Source organism: Lissotriton helveticus, chromosome 5_1, assembly GCF_964261635.1.
Source record: "Lissotriton helveticus chromosome 5_1, aLisHel1.1, whole genome shotgun sequence".
NCBI classification, from domain to species: domain Eukaryota; kingdom Metazoa; phylum Chordata; class Amphibia; order Caudata; family Salamandridae; genus Lissotriton; species Lissotriton helveticus.
The window spans coordinates 934,320,992-934,338,112 of record NC_136065.1 but is presented as its reverse complement, the minus strand read 5'-3'; the positions used below and the strand labels follow the sequence as shown (position 1 = coordinate 934,338,112).

General features: G+C 49.6%; 1 protein-coding gene across 2 annotated transcripts in view; it reads right to left on the bottom strand.

The window, feature by feature from the left end:
- The window catches only part of IDE (insulin degrading enzyme), a 1,242,012-nt gene that overhangs the window by 640,240 nt on the left and 584,651 nt on the right, over window positions 1-17,121 (bottom strand). For both annotated transcript variants that reach the window (XM_078643408.1, XM_078643410.1), the window contains exon 11: window positions 12,576-12,679. In XM_078643408.1, coding sequence (XP_078499534.1) covers window positions 12,576-12,679 — 104 coding nt within the window. The remainder of the gene's footprint in view (window positions 1-12,575; window positions 12,680-17,121) is intronic.

Sequence of the window (17,121 nt, the reverse complement as noted above, 5' to 3'; positions counted from 1 at the left end):
TATATTCCGGGCTAACACTCACCCAGGCTAGATAAGACGCGAGTCCTCGGTAGGGATCAGTGCTTCCTGCAACTGACGGCGCGCTGGAGCAAAAACGCCGCGCATGCTCTTTTAATATTAGTGGTGGAAAGGGGTTTGTTGATTGCGCATTTGGGGGCCATTTTGAAGTGGTGTCAAGCGGTAGAGAGGACAATGGTACTAAAGGGATTACGTGTTACGTTAGCTAGTAAAATAAGTGCTTAATATTAAAGCACAATATTTTTCACATTTAAGTGCGTAGGGTTTACATTTCTAAAAGGCCAATGTAAAGTGTATGAATTTAAAACATGAATTACAAGAACCAAGGCATTATATCCGATTATTCAACCAGATGGGTATTTGAGTTATTTAGGGTTTTTTTTTGGGTGACTTTTTGGTCCAGCAGCCCTGTGAAAAGTGCATAAATTGTAAATACAAATTATTCCCGATATTAATCACGATACACACATCCTGAATTATAAATAACAATATTCTTCACATATGGCAATGGATGGACCAGACCTTACATTGGGCCTCGATTGCTACCGGATACCATTCCAAAAACATTTCATCACAGTATGATTAGGCACTATCCATATATCATGAAAACCAGGAGACGATCTTATTCTCAATTGTCAGTAGGTAGCCCAACCCTTGAATTAGGCCTCAATTCCCATCAGATTATATCCAAACACAGTTTACAGCAACGAGGTCCAGTCCTCCAATTTATTTAGTCCTTCATGTAGACTTCGTGTCTTCAAAATCCAGTGTAGCTCCTCCTTATTCAGAAGTTGCTGAAGATTAGCACCTCGGGGGGGCACCTTGACCAATGTAATGACAGTCCACTGGAAGTCAAGTTCTGTGTGTCCCAGTTCCACGAAATGGTCAACCAAAGGAGCGTTTGGGGTTTTACATCGAATGCGGCACCTTTATAGGCGGCACCTCGGCATGCTGACGTCAGTTACTTTTAACGACTTTCCATGTCAGAAGCACCGAGCCATGAAGTGCACTGATATGGGTGTGTTTATGAACAACTATGGCCCTGAAAGAGAACAGCCCTGACCCTACAAACCTGTCAGCAGTGTGGGAGGATTTTTTCAGAGGGGGAGGAGTACAGTAAGAAATCAGCAGTTAGTTCATGTCTAAAGTAACTTGTCCATCTTATTAGAGAAATCTAGTCGCAGATTCTTACCTACCTGTGAAAAGATATCCAAGCAATATTATCCACGGAGGAGGGACTGCAGACAACTTTAAACCAGTAGTCCTGCAGGACAGAGTGGCCAAAAAGGCCGTCCCTGCGGGCTTGACTGTCCAGGCAGAAGTGCTGGATGAACATGAGCAGAGATGCCCATGTTGTTGCCTGACAAATGTTTAAGACAGGGACTCCACGTTGCAACGCCACAGTAGCAGCCTTCGCTCTGGTAGAATGAGCCTTGAAGTATTCAGGAGGCTGCTTTTTAGCCACAGCGTGGCAGATTTTGATGCAAAAAAAGGCCCATCGGGAAATCATGCTTTTTAGCGCCGCACAACCCTTCTTCGCTCCCAAGTATCCCACGAAGAGTTGGTCATCCACCCGAAACTCTTTAGTGCGGTCAAGGTAAAACGCTGCTCTTTTTGGATCCAGACAGTGGAGTGTCACTCTACTTCTTTAGAGGATGTGGAGGAGCATAAAAAGTGGGAAGGGTGACAGATAGGCCAAAGTGGAATGGTGTTAAACTTTCAGTAAGAAAGAGGCCCTAGTGTGAAGCACCAACTTATCAGAGAAGATGGTCAGGAGGAGGCTTGGATGACAGAGCCTGCAATTCCTTCACCCTCCTGGCAGATTTGATTGCCACTAGAAAGGTTGTTTTGATGGTAAGAAGCCTGAGGGAAGTTGTGTAAAGGTTTAAACAGGGAAAACATGAAGGAGGGTGAGAACCAAATTAGGGTCCCATTTAGGTATGATGGAAGGGGTGGGGGAAACATAAGTACAAGCCCCTTGAGAAATCTATTTACCATAGGGGATTTAAATAAAGAGTGTTGTTCGGCAGCCTCAAAAATGTAGACAGGGCTGAAAGGTACAATTGGAGAGTGGACAGAGCAAAGCACTGCTGGGCAGAGGTCAAAATAAAAAGTAAGACTTGGGAGAGGGAAGCAGAAAGAGGGTCACTAGATCTTTCTTTCCAATATTTTACAAATTTGTGCCACAAGCAGGCGTACACGTTCTTGGTAGACAGACACCTGGCTGCCAAAATAACATGACAGACTTCGGAAGGAAGGTTGAAGGCTATCAATTGCCGCTGCTTAATCTTCGTACATGAGGGCGCAGAATTGACAGTTTTCGGTTGGATAACCCTCCTCTACTGCTGCTGCGACAGAAGATCCTCCCTAAGGGGCAGCCAGATCAATACTCAATTGGAGAAGATTTGGATACCAGACTCTCCGTGCCCAGTCCGGCGCCACAAGAATGATTTCGTCCCGGTCGCTCCTAATCTTTTTGAGCACTCTGGGCAGGAGTGGTTATGGGCATTAAGGCGTACAGGAGGCCTGAGCTCCACTCAAAACGAAAAGCTTCTCCGACTGAAAGCCGCCTTGGAAACTCCAACGCGCAAAACTGCTGACATTGCGCATTCTTTGTGGAGGCGAACAGATCTAGCCAAGGCTCTCCCTACTGCTGAAAGAGACCTTACGCCACCTCCGGATGGAGACGCCATTTGGGATCCATTAGGCATCGACAGCTGAGTTTGTCCGCTCTGGCATTCAGGATAACTGCAAGGTGTTGAATCACCAGGGACATGTCCTGAAGTTCCAGCCATGTCCAGAAACACAGGACCTCTTGACAAAGGATCTACGTCTCCACCCTGCCCTGTTTGTTGCGGTACCACATGGCGGTGGGATTGTCTCATGTACACTTGAACCCTTTCCCTTGATTGAAGGAAGAATACCAAGCGAATCACTCAGAGCTCTAGCAAGCTGATGTGGAGTCCGGATTTCGCCGGAGACCAGAGTCCTCTGATCTCTACCTCTCCCAGATTGACGCCCCATCCCAGGAGTGCCGTATGAGTTACTTACCTTCGGTAACGATGTATCTGGTAGAGCAGATTCTAGCTGCAGATTCCTTCACGCAGAATTATCCGCAGGTGTGAGACTGGATCTGAAAACTTTTCTGCCACAGGATCCTTGCGTGCCGGGCGACCATCACGCGACTCCGCCCAGGCGTCGTCCACGCACGTGACGTCAGCGAGGTCACATAAGCCCGTCCCGGTGCGCCCAAGTCAATTTTCTTCGGAAAACTTTTCTGCACCACAACGCGGAACCACCAGATAAAAAACTGTGGAAGCATGGGAACAGTCTGAGAAAAGCAGAAAATGTGGAAAGAAACGGTGACTAACAATACCACCCACAGTAGTGTCACACCGCAGAACCCAAGGCAGGGAAAGAAGAAAGAAGCGAGCAGAGCCCTGCGCAACCATCCTGCCAGCACATAGACAGCCTCCCACCTCTGTGCCCCTGAGGCAAGGAACATGCATAAGGACATGGTACACATAGGAAACCCACCACCCCCATCCTGAGCAAGGAAGGGGACCAGTCCCAACACAGACCGGGACAACAAACCTCCAAGCCACCCCAACATAAAGGGCAACCATCCACAAGGAACAAGGGCAAGACATGGCCAGAGGACCCTTAAGCAGAGGATAGCAATGGGAGGAAGGGAGAGAGGGAGGACAGGGATAGAAAGCAATCCCCTCCAAACCTGGAGTAGCCAGAGCAGCAGGGCACCGAAACACCGGGACCCCATCCTCCAAAGAACCAAAGGAAGAATGAACCGCCTCCAGACGGAGCCACCCGTCAAGAACAAAGAAGGCACTCACAGGAGTTACAGCCCCCCACCGGGAGGTGAGTACCGAAAACAGACCTAAGGGTCCTCGCAGAATAGGATAGGAAGGGCAGGCAGTGAAGGAATCTGCGGTTAGAATCGTCTCTACCTGATACATCGTTACCGAAGGTAAGTAACTCGTACATCTGATAGAGACTATCAGCCGCAGATTCCTTCACGTAGAATAGATACCGTAGCAATACCCCCAGGGAAGGAGGGTCTCCGAAAGGACCCCACCATCCAATACAGAAAAGAAGGCCTCACAGGGAATCAGATCAGTGGACCAGGTAGAACCTCGTCCTTGCCAAGCAAGGCGAACATAGGATCATCTCAGTCAAAGGGCAGGAGCAGGGAGAGGAGGAGATGCCCGGGCACACCACTACGAGTGGCCGCGCACATGACCTCAAGGAGCAAAGCAACCTACACAAACGCCATAGAGAACAGGCACCCGAAGGCGACCAGAATCCTCCAGCAGAGCGCAAGCCATATGACAGCTACCACTACCCCACCTAGGGTATGATAAGTCCCAAAATATGGGAACCCTCTTTGGAAGAACTTTCGCAGCAGAGGAAAAACAAAAGAGCCACAGGGAACAAAACACCCCTACGAAAGGCTTGACAAGCAGCCCAAGCAAGCAGAAGGCCTAATCTCAGGGCCAAGTCTGTGCAACAATTCCAAACACACAATCAACAAAAGGGTCGTCAAGCAGCCAACAATGCCAAAGTCCCAAGGAAGGACACATTGGCCAGAAAACACACTCCACAGCCAGAACAACGAGCCTAAGAAGAATCAACCTGACTCAGGAGTCACTGAGTAGGAGACGGAGGAGAAGGGTAAGGCGGAGGAGGAGGAGGGTAAGGTGGAGGAAGAGGAGGAGGAGAGCCTCTGGATGGCGGAGTTGGCCGGGGCATGGAGCAACAGGCTGCCATTAAACGGAAGGTCAATGAGTCGCTCCCGAATATTCTCAGGGAATACTCCATCCCGAAGCCAAGCATGGCGACGGAGAGCGACCGAGGAAGCCATGGCCCGGCCCAGCACCTCTGAGATGTCCAGAGCGGAGCGGAGAATAAACGCCACAAGCTCCCGGCCATTCAACGCATGATGCCTTAAGTCCACCTGACCACCCTCCTGGGACGCTGCGGATCCCAGAGACTCAGCCGAGTCCCACAAACAGGAGGAGGCCCGAGCCATCACACACAAGGTGTTCAGGGCCCGCAGGGCAGCTCTGGTCGAGGCGAACATGTTGCGCCCTTAAGAGTCCAGCCAGCGGGCCTCTCGGGGTAGCAAATTCAACAGCGGCAGCAGGGAGGGAAAAGCAGTTCTCAAAAGAGGACTGGAGCCAGAGGGGTGGAGGGAAAGGCACACCGGGTCACGCGGCGCCAGGAGGTGCTGGTGCAGAAGATGTTGAGGCACCGGCTCCCCTGAGGCAGGACGCCTCAAAGCCCCCGTCAAGGAAGAAAGGAGGGAACCTTCAAAGGGAAGTAAGATGTCCCGCCCACCAGAGCCCTAGTGAAGGACCTCCAAGAGATGGTCCGCCGGAAAGTGAGCCACCGGGTCACCCATTCGCAGGATGCCCACAGCCGTGGACACCGCGTGAGCGAAGGCTGCACACGCCTCCGTAGGGCCCCGCGGTGGAGAAAGCAGCTCCTCAGTGGGCGACGGCTGCAAACTAAGGCGGCCGTCCCTGAGGCCAAGCTTCAGGAAGGGCCGGGAGCCGCCCTTTAACGCCGGTGTAAAAGACAACACACGGCGACCAGTCTCCGGGGAGGACGACACCAATATACAGCCTGCCTCTGGAGAGGGAGGAGCGTCCGAATACGAATCCGCGGTAAGACCCCTGCGCAGAGCCGTAGAGTCCGCTGCCTGAGGCAGGTTGTCGACCCCATCCGGCGTCGCCAGATGAGGGTCCTCCAAGTCACCCCAAGCCAGAGACCGGAGTGGAGCCGACCCCCGCCGAGGTAGCCACCTGTGTGGGGGAACGAGACGGGTCTGGGAAGTGACACGAAGCCCTCCGCCAGCCGCGGCCCAGAATGAGGCGGAGATCGCTCGGCAACCCATGTGGCGGAGCCAGGGAAGATCCAACCTCCGACTCGTCCTCCTTCGACGCAGCCGCCTGTGGGGAGGGATGAGAGGGCCCTGGAGAGGGACGAGGAAGGTTCACCGATTCCTGTGGCTCCACATGGTCTAGCTGCTGCCGGCGCCGTTGCGGCATCACCTTGTCCTTAGACAGGACCACCTTGTCAAAGGACTGAAAGGGGATCGGGGATGCCACCCGAGCCCCGGCGACCTCCCGCGACACCACAGAGACTCCCGCAGGAGTATGCGGCGAGGCAGAGACGCCGTGGCCTGAAGGAGGTGCCCCAGAGGAGCTGCACCCCAACAGCACCACATCCTTCAAGCCTGGATCCAAACCAGTTGGAAAAGGGGCCGGAGCCACTAGAGGCGCCGCGGAGGGCCCTGCGCAAGGCGAGGGGTCCGCCGACGCCCCAGATGAGGAACGAGGGGGAGACTCTAGCGAGGCCTGCAAAGCCACCGCGAATGTCTCCATTTGGACTCTCGACGCCCCAAAACCGGGAAACGGTGGATAGGACGACACACGGGGCCGCATCACGAGCAGAGAGTCCACGTCCCCAGCAGGTGGGAAATTAACCCCCGGGACAAACTGCGACACTTACCCACATGGAAGCGACGCTCACGTGACATCGGAGAACGGCGAGGACGACGACCACGGCCGTACCTGAAACCGTCCACCGAAGCAGACCGAGGGGAGGACGTCGACCTGGAGAGACGCGCTGAGAGAAGATTCATGCGGCGCTCCCGCCGCGACTTCGGCTCCAACTGTTGACATGCCTCACAGTCAGTGGTGCTGTGATCCTCCCCATACACCACATACAAATGAGGTGCGGGTCCGTCGCCGACATAAGACGCCCACAAAATGTACAAGTTTTGAAGTCCAAAGGCATTCGCACACTGTTCCACCAAAAGACATGGAGAAAAAAGGGTCCGATACAGGCCCGGTGCAAGGACCGGATCCGCGTTGCATGCGGAAAAGGAAAAGACTGACGTGGGCACGCCGGGGCGGGTCTTATGTGACCTCGCTGACGTCACGTGCGCAGACGGCGCCTGGGCGGAGTCGCATGATGTCGTCCCGCCCCCGGTGCACAGGGATGCTGTGGCAAAAAAGTTTCCGGATCCAGTCTCACGCCTGGGAGTAATTCTCAGTGAAGGAATCTGCGGCTAGTAGTCTCTATCAAATACATCTGTTACTACTGTGTGATCTGGTTGGGGAAGCGAGAGGGGAATGCCTCTGACCCAATTGCGGTTGGTCAGCCACCCCTGCAGGTCCCGTGCAGTTCCCTCCAAGATCTGGACCATTTTGGAGAGATTCCTCTGAAGCTGCGCCCACTTAAACTTCAGGTCCCACCCCAGAGCCTGCATATGCCATCTAGCATGTGCCACACGCAGGATGCAGGAGGCTATGAGGATATTTTAGAAAAAGGGGACCCCTATATAGTACTTTTTCACTTGCTATACATAGGGAAAGAACATTGAATTTGGAAAAGGTCTATAGCCAAGTAACAAATTTAATCACATATTTTGATATCTGAGTATGATCAATGTATTAATAAGTACAGTCCAACTGTATTGAAACACTTCAAGCGATAGCTAGTTGGATATTAAATTTTATTGATGATTTATATTTGCATTTGGTAAATGTTTCTATATTTTTTTATCTTTTTTATGTTTCTCTATTTTTTTTGTGAGATATGTTGTTTTAAAAAACAATACAATATATAAAGTGACTAGTATTGTACATGAAAATCGTGTATTTACATATTCATAACATTCACTGACAATTTAAAAACATATAAGAAAGAAATAAGAAAGAAACATGATCAATAGACTTGAAAACTCCACAGATGAGTTGAAGGCAATACGGTAGATAACACTACGTGCGTTTCGGCTCTGAGGCCTTCATCAGGTGACCGTCTATTGCTAGTGGAAAAGTTGAACCCAGACTTGATATATTGCAGAAGTAAATTCAGGCAGCAACAAGGCAGAAGGATCGCTCATATATAGAAATATCTGGATATCTGTTAAGGTGTAGAAGAGCAGTGCTACAGTTTTGTTCGTACGTCTCAATCGTATTATAATATAATGGATGTCTTGATGCTTGAACCTTCTTCTAACGTAAACGTAGTGGACAGAGAAAACGCTGCGTTGATTCAGTAGCGTCTTTTGTTGTCTCTAAATGACCTTAGATGTGATGATCTATCATTTTCCAGGAGTTGTTATCAAACGGATATATGCGGATTGATAAAAACGTAACTTTAATGTGATGATTTATCGTTTTCCAGGAGATGGGGTCAAGCAGATGTAAGCGAATTAATCAAAACGTAACTGTTGGTTACCGACCGATCGCAAAAAACTCCCGGTACAAATGATGGTGGGTGTGTCGGCTGTCTGAAAGCGGGAAACTCGGGTGCAAAAAAAAAATAAAATAAAACTTCAGCCGACACACCCACCATCATTTGTACCGGGAGTTTTTTGCGATCAGTCGGTAACCAACAGTTACGTTTTGATTAATTCGCATACATCCGCTTGACCCCATCTCCTGGAAAACGATAAATCATCACATTAAAGTTACGTTTTTATCAATCCGCATATATCCGTTTGATCACAACTCCTGGAAAATGATAGATCATCACATCTAAGGTCATTTAGAGACAACAAAAGACGCTACTGAATCAACGCAGCGTTTTCTCTGTCCACTACGTTTACGTTAGAAGAAGGTTCAAGCATCAAGACATCCATTATATTATAATACGATTGAGACGTACGAACAAAACTGTAGCACTGCTCTTCTACACCTTAACAGATATCCAGATATTTCTATATATGAGCGATCCTTCTGCCTTGTTGCTGCCTGAATTTACTTCTGCAATATATCAAGTCTGGGTTCAACTTTTCCACTAGCAATAGACGGTCACCTGATGAAGGCCTCAGAGTCGAAACGCGCGTAGTGTTATCTACCGTATTGCCTTCAACTCATCTGTGGAGTTTTCAAGTCTATTGATCATGTTTCTTTCTTATATGTTTTTAAATTGTCAGTGAATGTTATGAATATGTAAATACACGATTTTCATGTACAATACTAGTCACTTTATATATTGTATTGTTTTTTAAAACAACATCTCACAAAAAAAATAGAGAAACATAAAAAAGATAAAAAATATATAAACATTTACCAAATGCAAATATAAAACAATAAAATTTAATATCCAACTAGCTATCGCTTGAAGTGTTTCAATACAGTTGGACTGTACTTATTAATACATTGATCATACTCCGATATCAAAATATGTGATTAAATGTGTTACTTGGCTATAGACCTTTTCCAAATGCAGGAGGCTATGAGGCCCAGCAGCCTCAGTGTCTTAATCACCGAATCCATGATAGAGGCTGAAACATCGGTATCATAGCCTGAATATAGCCATATCGAAGGATCGGCCCGAAACAACACCGCGTCCAGAACAGCTCAGATTAAAAGGAAGCATCTGAGAGGGAGTCAGGTGTGACGTCAGCAGGTTGATAGGGAACCCCAGTAAATGCAGGAGGTTCACCATAGTCTGGAGATGGAAGACTGCAGCCTGGTGCGAGCTTGCTTTCAACAGCGAGTCATCAAGATAGAGGTAGACGGGCAACCCTAATCTCCACAGATGAGCTGCAACCACCTCCATCACCATGGTGAACACCCAAGGGGTGCTGGTAAGGGCAAAAGGGAGCACCCTGAACTGAAAGTGAGTGTGGTCTACCGTAAACCGCAGGGTGCACCAATGAGCAGGCAGGATGGGAATGTGAAAATCGGCGTTCTGCAAGTCCAACACTACCATCCAGTCACCTGGGTCTACGGCAGACAAGATCTGAGCCAGAGTGAGCATCCTGAACTTTTCCATTTTGAGGAAGTATTTGAGGGCCCGCATATCTACGATAGGGTGCAGGACCTTTTCCTTCATTGGGACCACAAAGTAGTGGGAATAACAACCACAGCCTACTTCTGGCAACGGAACCCTCTCTATGGCTCCCTTGGCCAAGATAGTCATGACTTCCTCCTGAGGCAGTCAGGCGATCCTCCATCAGCCAGTCATGAGTTGGAGTCATGGAGGGAGAGGGAGTCTCGAAGGGGAGGGAGTAGCCCCTTTGGACTTTCTGAAGAACTCACCTGTCTGACATGATATTTTGCCAGTGGTGGATGTGATGGCTGATCCTGCCACCAACTGGTCGCCCATGATCTTCAAGGACCAGACTAGGAGGGTTTGGAGGCTGAGCTGAGGGTGGGGGGAGAGGAGGGCTGGGAGTTTAATGACCCGACCTCTCGCCCCCGACCCACAGGGTCAGAACGACCTGTGGCCACTGCCACACAGAGGTTGCTGAACTTGTGCGGTATTGTGGTTGGGGTATGGAAAGCCCCGTCCACAGCTATGCAAGGGACAAAAAGCAGATGGGGGATGTGTGGTCACAGAGAGGCCCAAGGACTTGGCTGTAGCCTGTGAGTCCTTAAAGCACTCCAGTTACACGTCTGCTTTGTCTCCAAAGACAAAAGTTGCCATCAAAGCGCATGTCCATGAGGGAAGCCTGGACATCCCCAGAAAAGCCAGAAGCTCTGAGCCAGGCATGGCGTTGAATGGCCACCTCTGATGAAATTGCCTAGTGAGTTTGTGGTGTATACCCCACAACGAATGGTGAACTTTGCTGCATCTCTCCAGTTTGATACTGCTTGGGAGGGGATGGCCCAGGCCTCCTCTGGGACCTGTGGCAGCACTTGCTCAATAATTTCCCACAGGGAGTGGAATTAATGGGCCAAAAGGCATGCAGGGTTCTTAGAGGGCAATGCAAGGCTGGCGGAGCCGCTGATGCGGTACCAGATGGAGCTCCGTCTGAATCTCCAAGGCCTGAAGGCGTGCTGGGATGGTCTGGCTGCTCAAATAAGAGCCGACCCAGTCGCAGGCTTAGTTGAACAAGGCCTAGAATGCAGAGACTCCTTCGGCACGTCAGCTAATCATAGGGGAGAAGTCAAGGCATGCTTCAATGTGTTTTTTATGCTGCTTACCTTTCCGACCCGAAGACTAGGAGTGGGAGGAAAAAGACTTAGGGCTCCCAGAAAGTTGTGTAGAATTTCTGCTCGACCAGGAACGAGACCTCAGAGGTGAATGACTCCGTGCCGAACCCCAGGCCACAAGTAGCTTTGGGGACTGCTCTCTCAAAGCTTTTGGAGCCATGGCCCAGCGGTCGGAGCACGACTTAGAGTTGAGGTTCCGCTCCAGATACTAAACACAAATCAAGTGCAGATCTGTTACCGACACTGCTTAAATCTAGAAGTCTTCTTGGACATCCGACACACCAAAAAAGTTTGACAAAATGTCAAAAAAAGACTGTCAAAAAGTGACAGAGGGTATCTCTTCACTGATTTGTGCTAACTGGAGTCAGAATGCTGAGATGGCACCTATATAGGAGACGCGGACGTCAAGACGACGTGACGGGGAACTGACCGACGCCACCTATCGGCGTGCAGGGGTATTGCTAAAACAATCTTCCAGATCTAGTCTGACAACTGGGAAATTCAAAGTTAAGGAATCTGCAGATAGATTTCTTTATCAGATACTGGCGGCTAGGGCATGCTTTCATTCTATGTAATATGGTAAGAAGCTCAGAGTAGGGGTGCAGTTTGCACAATTCACTAGGCAAAGGACTCTATCCTTCCTGGAGCATTATGCATGGATGGTGTGTGTACATGTATGGTCTGTGTGCTTTATGTGTGCTGACTGAAGAATGTTGGAGTATATTTGGACCTCGTGCGAGTATGTGACCCAAGATGGCATTCTCTCCTTCATGATGGCTATCTTTGCCCAGAGTGTACTTGCTAGTCTGCATGTTCCTTTGCTCGGGAGACTCTCCCAGATATCCAATCTGAAGAGGACAGGAGAAACTACATGCCCTTTCTTTGTTATTGTGGGTTCTGTTCAGCTCTAATAAAACACCTTGCTCTGCCATCAGCTTTAGGTGCTGTGGTTCACAAAACATTGCTCTGTGCTCAGATTCTGTAGGTTCAAATTAAACAAAATTACTTTCTAAAATCCGAACAGGTCTGACTGCTGACCCAATCAAGTGCAGGGCTATACCCTGAAAGTTTTGTATCACCCAGGGCACATGCAGAAATTATTTTACATCTACTTCCTGGATAAGCATAGGGAGATGCTCTTTAGGTCAGATCTTGAAGACTTGACTCCCTTATTGAAATCAATAGTTGCTTGCGCGGAAATCATTGAAGCAAATAACTTTTTCTGAAAAAAGTCGGCATGAGAGTTTCAGGCCAAAGATGAGGCAAATTGTGCGAATCCGGAGTTTTAGTCTTTTGGCCAAGTGAGTCCTACTGAGTATGTGATGCAAAATATGATCACTACAGAGACTATGGAAATTTGTTGTGCAAGTGCAGAATAGAGGAGTAAAATATCAAAATAAGATGTGTCCAAGAGACCAGGTGTCAGATTCCATGTACAAATGTTTATGTATATTTAAGCAAAATTGTTGCCTTGAGTGCAGAAAATGCATAACAAAGGCATGAACAACTTTAATTTCGCATTTTAGGACTAAATGCTTTAGTAAATGTTGAATTACATAATTTAGAATATGCAAATCTTACCGGACATTTTCTGGCTTCAGTTTATCTAGCACCAATTCTATTAAATCTGGTCTAAATTCTTCGAGTAAATATTCAGCAGCAAGTACTTCCTCAAGAGGGTAATACTGTAAGAAATAAATAATTTGTTGACATCGTCACTGAACAATAACTGTCACCCAAGTGCCAAGAGAGGTTTACAGAATACATTTGTATTAAATCTTTTTAAAATAAATTTAGTTCAGCAAAATATTAGTTTGAACTTGCAGTACAAAGGAACACTGACAAGTCGTAATACCAAATATTAAAAAAAGATAACATTATTTACTATCTGCCATTGTGGCTTGAATTGAGAACTAAGGTAGGAGGTTACAGTTTGAAACAATTCTGTCAATGCCTCTTTGAGCATCCTTCCATAATGTCATAATTACTTTCAAAGACAGTTTACTTACCTTCGATAACACTCTTTCTGCTGGGTACTCTCTAACCCAAGTGTCTCTAACCAGTCAATCGCGAGCTATCAGTAGTACCTCACAATCTTTAGTTCATTTTTTAATAACCACAGGATCAAATTTTCATTTTAAAGTTAAGGGAAGGCTGTGTTTATTTTACCTTATAATCTTCAGGCTGCAGAGAGCACAGACTGACAGTGAGTAACGCTGGAGTCAGATTTATGACCCAAGGTGCAGAAGTTAAGAACTTAAGCACTGAGAGATTTAAATCTTAAATAAAAGTCCTTCTGAACTCAATATTGGAATGTAAGAGCAAAATGATGTTTCTGAATGGTTTTAAATGGGATAAAATGAAAATTATGAGTTAACTTAATGATTAAGTTAACACTTAATTTTAATTTTCTCCCATTTCAAAGTGTTGCATTTACAAATCGCAGGATTCTATGACAGGACCGGAGGCTCGGATTATGCTTTTCTTCCTTCGCTATTTATTATCATTACACAATACAGCAGCCTCAGAAAAGCTTCAAACCATGCTTATATGTAAAAAACAAAGAAGCTTCTAGATTAACTCAATGAATGTCAACAGACAAAACCACAACTCCCATGAGTCCGCAGCAATAGTCCATAATGAAGTCCTTCCACTATATCCATAAAGGGTAGATAGTCAGTCCCTCTTCACTCTTCCACCTCTTTCTTCGCTACTCATGCAGCCAGTTAGGTGAATTATTTTGTTTTTCTTGATTTACTGTCAACGCGTGTGGTATTGTCCTCGCCGTATGTTTAAGGGTAGGGGGAGGAACAAGGGCTCTGTTTTTGTTGTATTTCCTTTTCAGAGTCCCGCAGTCGCGGGAGCGTTTTCCGCTCCTTACGCGACTTTTGGCCACATTGTCCTTGCGGTGCATTATCAGCTGCTAGAGGGCGCACGCACGTCTCGTTGGCTCCTCGGCGCGCTCTCCTCACTCTGAGGAGCCGCGCTGAGGTGCCGAGCAAAACAGAGCCTTGCCCTACATCGCCCCACTGAACGCCCGGTTACCGGGTCTGTATTGCACAACAAAATCATTCTTTGACGCCCTTTGTTGTCCGTAGTGCGGTTCTGACCGCGTAAATCCGCCGGCAGGCAGGTGTGGCACTGTACGTTTTCTGTGTGGTCAACGCGCGGTGGGGCGGTGAGACCCGGTCCTGCCAGGAGGGTCAGCGCGTTGTGGGGTTTGGTGCTGCCCCAATTGCCAGTGACATTGGCCCACAAGTTAATTTCAGTCTGTTAGTCTGCCCATATATTGTGACACCCTCCTTTGTGGGTAGTGATTTCAAAGGTGTACTTGTGCCTCCCTCCTTAAGATAATGAACCAGGAGAAGTACTATGAGGAGGGTCCCCACTCCTATCTGACTGATGACGAATTTTATCAGGCGGTGGATAGTTCCATTTATCGTTGTGTCACTGACGTGGTGGGACCCATGGAGGACCGCCTTTCAGAGCGTATTGTTGAGGAGTGCGCAAAAATCGCGCAAGCCCAGACTGGGGTACCCACTGGTGTCCCGGGCCCCTCAGGTGAGGGCCCTCCTGCCCCGAAGAAGCCCTGTAGGGAGAGTGCGCCGGAAAGGGGGCAGGGGGTGGACAGAGGCGCCTTTGAGCGTTTTAGGGATGCTTTTTTGGCTAAGGCGACTGCTGTCTCCCCCGCACCACTTTCGGCGCCTGGGCCCTCAGCGGCCTCAGGGACCGCTCCTCCGTCTGCGGGGGAGGACACCCCCCGACACGGATGACTATGACGAGTCGGTGCGCTCTTGGCGCCCATCGGGCTCGGCCGTGGAGTTACCCAGGGACAGTTCAGGCATGCTAGATCCGGACGAGATCATGCATCCACGATCTGCGGCCTGGGCGCCGGGTGACACGGTGGCTAAGTTCGTGGCGAGTCGCCTGCGCAAGCCTTTAGAGAAGGAAGCTAGGGGTGCCTGCGGGGGAATGTCCGAGGCCCACGCTGGAAGGTAAGGTGGCCGTGACCCCTGAGTTAGATGCTAAGATGGCCACCTTCCTGGCGAAGTTTATGAAGGACCCGCGCAAGGGCATTGATCGCTCCTGCCGGTCATGCCAAGACAAATTGTTAGACGCGGTTGGGCCCGCCGCGAAGATCCTCGACATGGCGGAAGAGGCGAAGGCCACGGGCGCAATCATCTCGCCTGAAGTTTTGTCAAACTGGGCACAGTGTGTCATAATCTTTTTAGAAAACGCCAACTGTGCCCTGTCGACGGAACGTCGGCGGTCATTACTCATTAAGTTGGACCCCAAGCTGGGAGATTTGGCTTCCTCGGAAGCGGGCGCTGTGGCCCAAGGGGATCTCTTTGGCGAACCTTTTATAAAGGAGCTGGGAAAATTTGTGTCCACATTTACATCCCTGGACATGGCCCAGTCCAACATTAAGCGTGTCTTTCAGCAACGTTTCTCCCAAGGGGCCGGTCGTGGTAGGGGCCGCTCGACCAGCCGTGGCGGACAGAATGCCAATAATAGAGGGCAAGGCTCCGGTAGAGGCCAGTATCAAACCTCAGCCAACTTCAACAACTTGTACCCCACTCGGGGACAACGCTTCGGGAGTTGGGGCTACCGGAAGAACTCTGGTCCCACCAATTCATACGGTAAGTGTCATCCCTGCAGACCAAGTGCTCATTGGCGGCCAGCTAGCGGCCTTTTACGAAGAATGGGCGTCGCTTACTGCAGACGCTTGGGTCTTGCAGACGGTACGGGGGTTCCATATAGAGTTCTACGATCTGCCCAGCCAGGTGGGTTTACCCCGTCCTATAGTTTTCTCCGATGCCGACGCGCAATTGATAGACGAGGAGGTCTCCGGGTTGCTGCGCAAGGGAGCCATTCGTCAATCAACACGTCACCCCGCGGGTTTTCTCAGCAATGTTTTCCTGGAAGACAGGACGGATGGGGGCAAGCGTCTGGTAATCAACCTCAAGGAGTTCAACAGGTGGTTGGTGTACCGGCATTTCAAAATGGAAGGCATTCACCTCCTGCGGGACTTGCTCCTCCCTCGGGACTGGATGGTGCGGTTGGACCTCAAGGATGCTTATCTGGTGGTCCCCATAAACCCCCCTCGCCGTCGTTTCCTGCAGTTTTTCTGGAAGGGACAGAGTGTTCAAGTTCACCGCTCTTCCTTTCGGGCTCTCTTCGGCCCCGTGGTGCTTCACGAAGGTGTTGCATCCGGCAGTGGAATACCTGCGTGGTCAGGGCATTCGGATGATTGTCTACTTGGACGACATTCTTCTGATGGCCCAGTGTCCTGTGATCTTGGCCTTTCAGCTACAGCAGGCGGTCTCGCATTTCCAGGCTCTGGGGTTCATCATCAACAGTTCCAAATCAGTTCTGGTTCCCTGTCAGAAGGTTACCTTTCTTGGGTTTGTCATAGATTCCGTCGAGGCTTCGCTCAGCTTGCCCTCGAGGAAGATGGCCAAGATCCGGCACACGTTGCGCCAGACGATTACAAAAGATCGGACGTCTCTGCGGCAGGTGGCCAGGGTGGTAGGGCTTCTGTCATCCTCCATCCAGGCAATCTTCCCAGGGCCATTACATTACAGTGCACTCCAGCGGCTCAAGGCCCAGCATCTTCGGAAGGGTATGTCCTACGATCAGATGGTACCCCTCTCGGCGGAAGTGAAAGAGCAAATGTCATGGTGGCTGTCACACATGGAAGCGTGGAATGGTCGGGCGATCTTCGGGTCGGTCCCGGACCTGGTGATAGAGTACGACGCCAGCAGGTCGGGTTGGGGTGCCCGGTGCGGGGCCTTCTCCACAGGCGACGCGTGGTCTACAGAAGAACAGCTGTTGCACATCAACTGTTTGGAGCTTCTGGCCGGGTCTTTCGCAGTACGCTGCTGGACCAAGGATTCAGCGAGATCCTGTGTGTTGTTGAAAATGGACAATGTCTCAGCGGTTCGGTACGTCAACCATCTGGGAGGTCCATGTTCCCAGGCTCTGGCGAATGAGTTCTGGGACTACTGCCTTGCGCATCACATCTCCGTAACGGCAGAGTACTTGCTGGGTCAGGCCAATCAGGTGGCGGATTGGCACTCCAGATACCTCTGAGACTCCAGCCAATGGAGGTTGGACGATCAGGTTT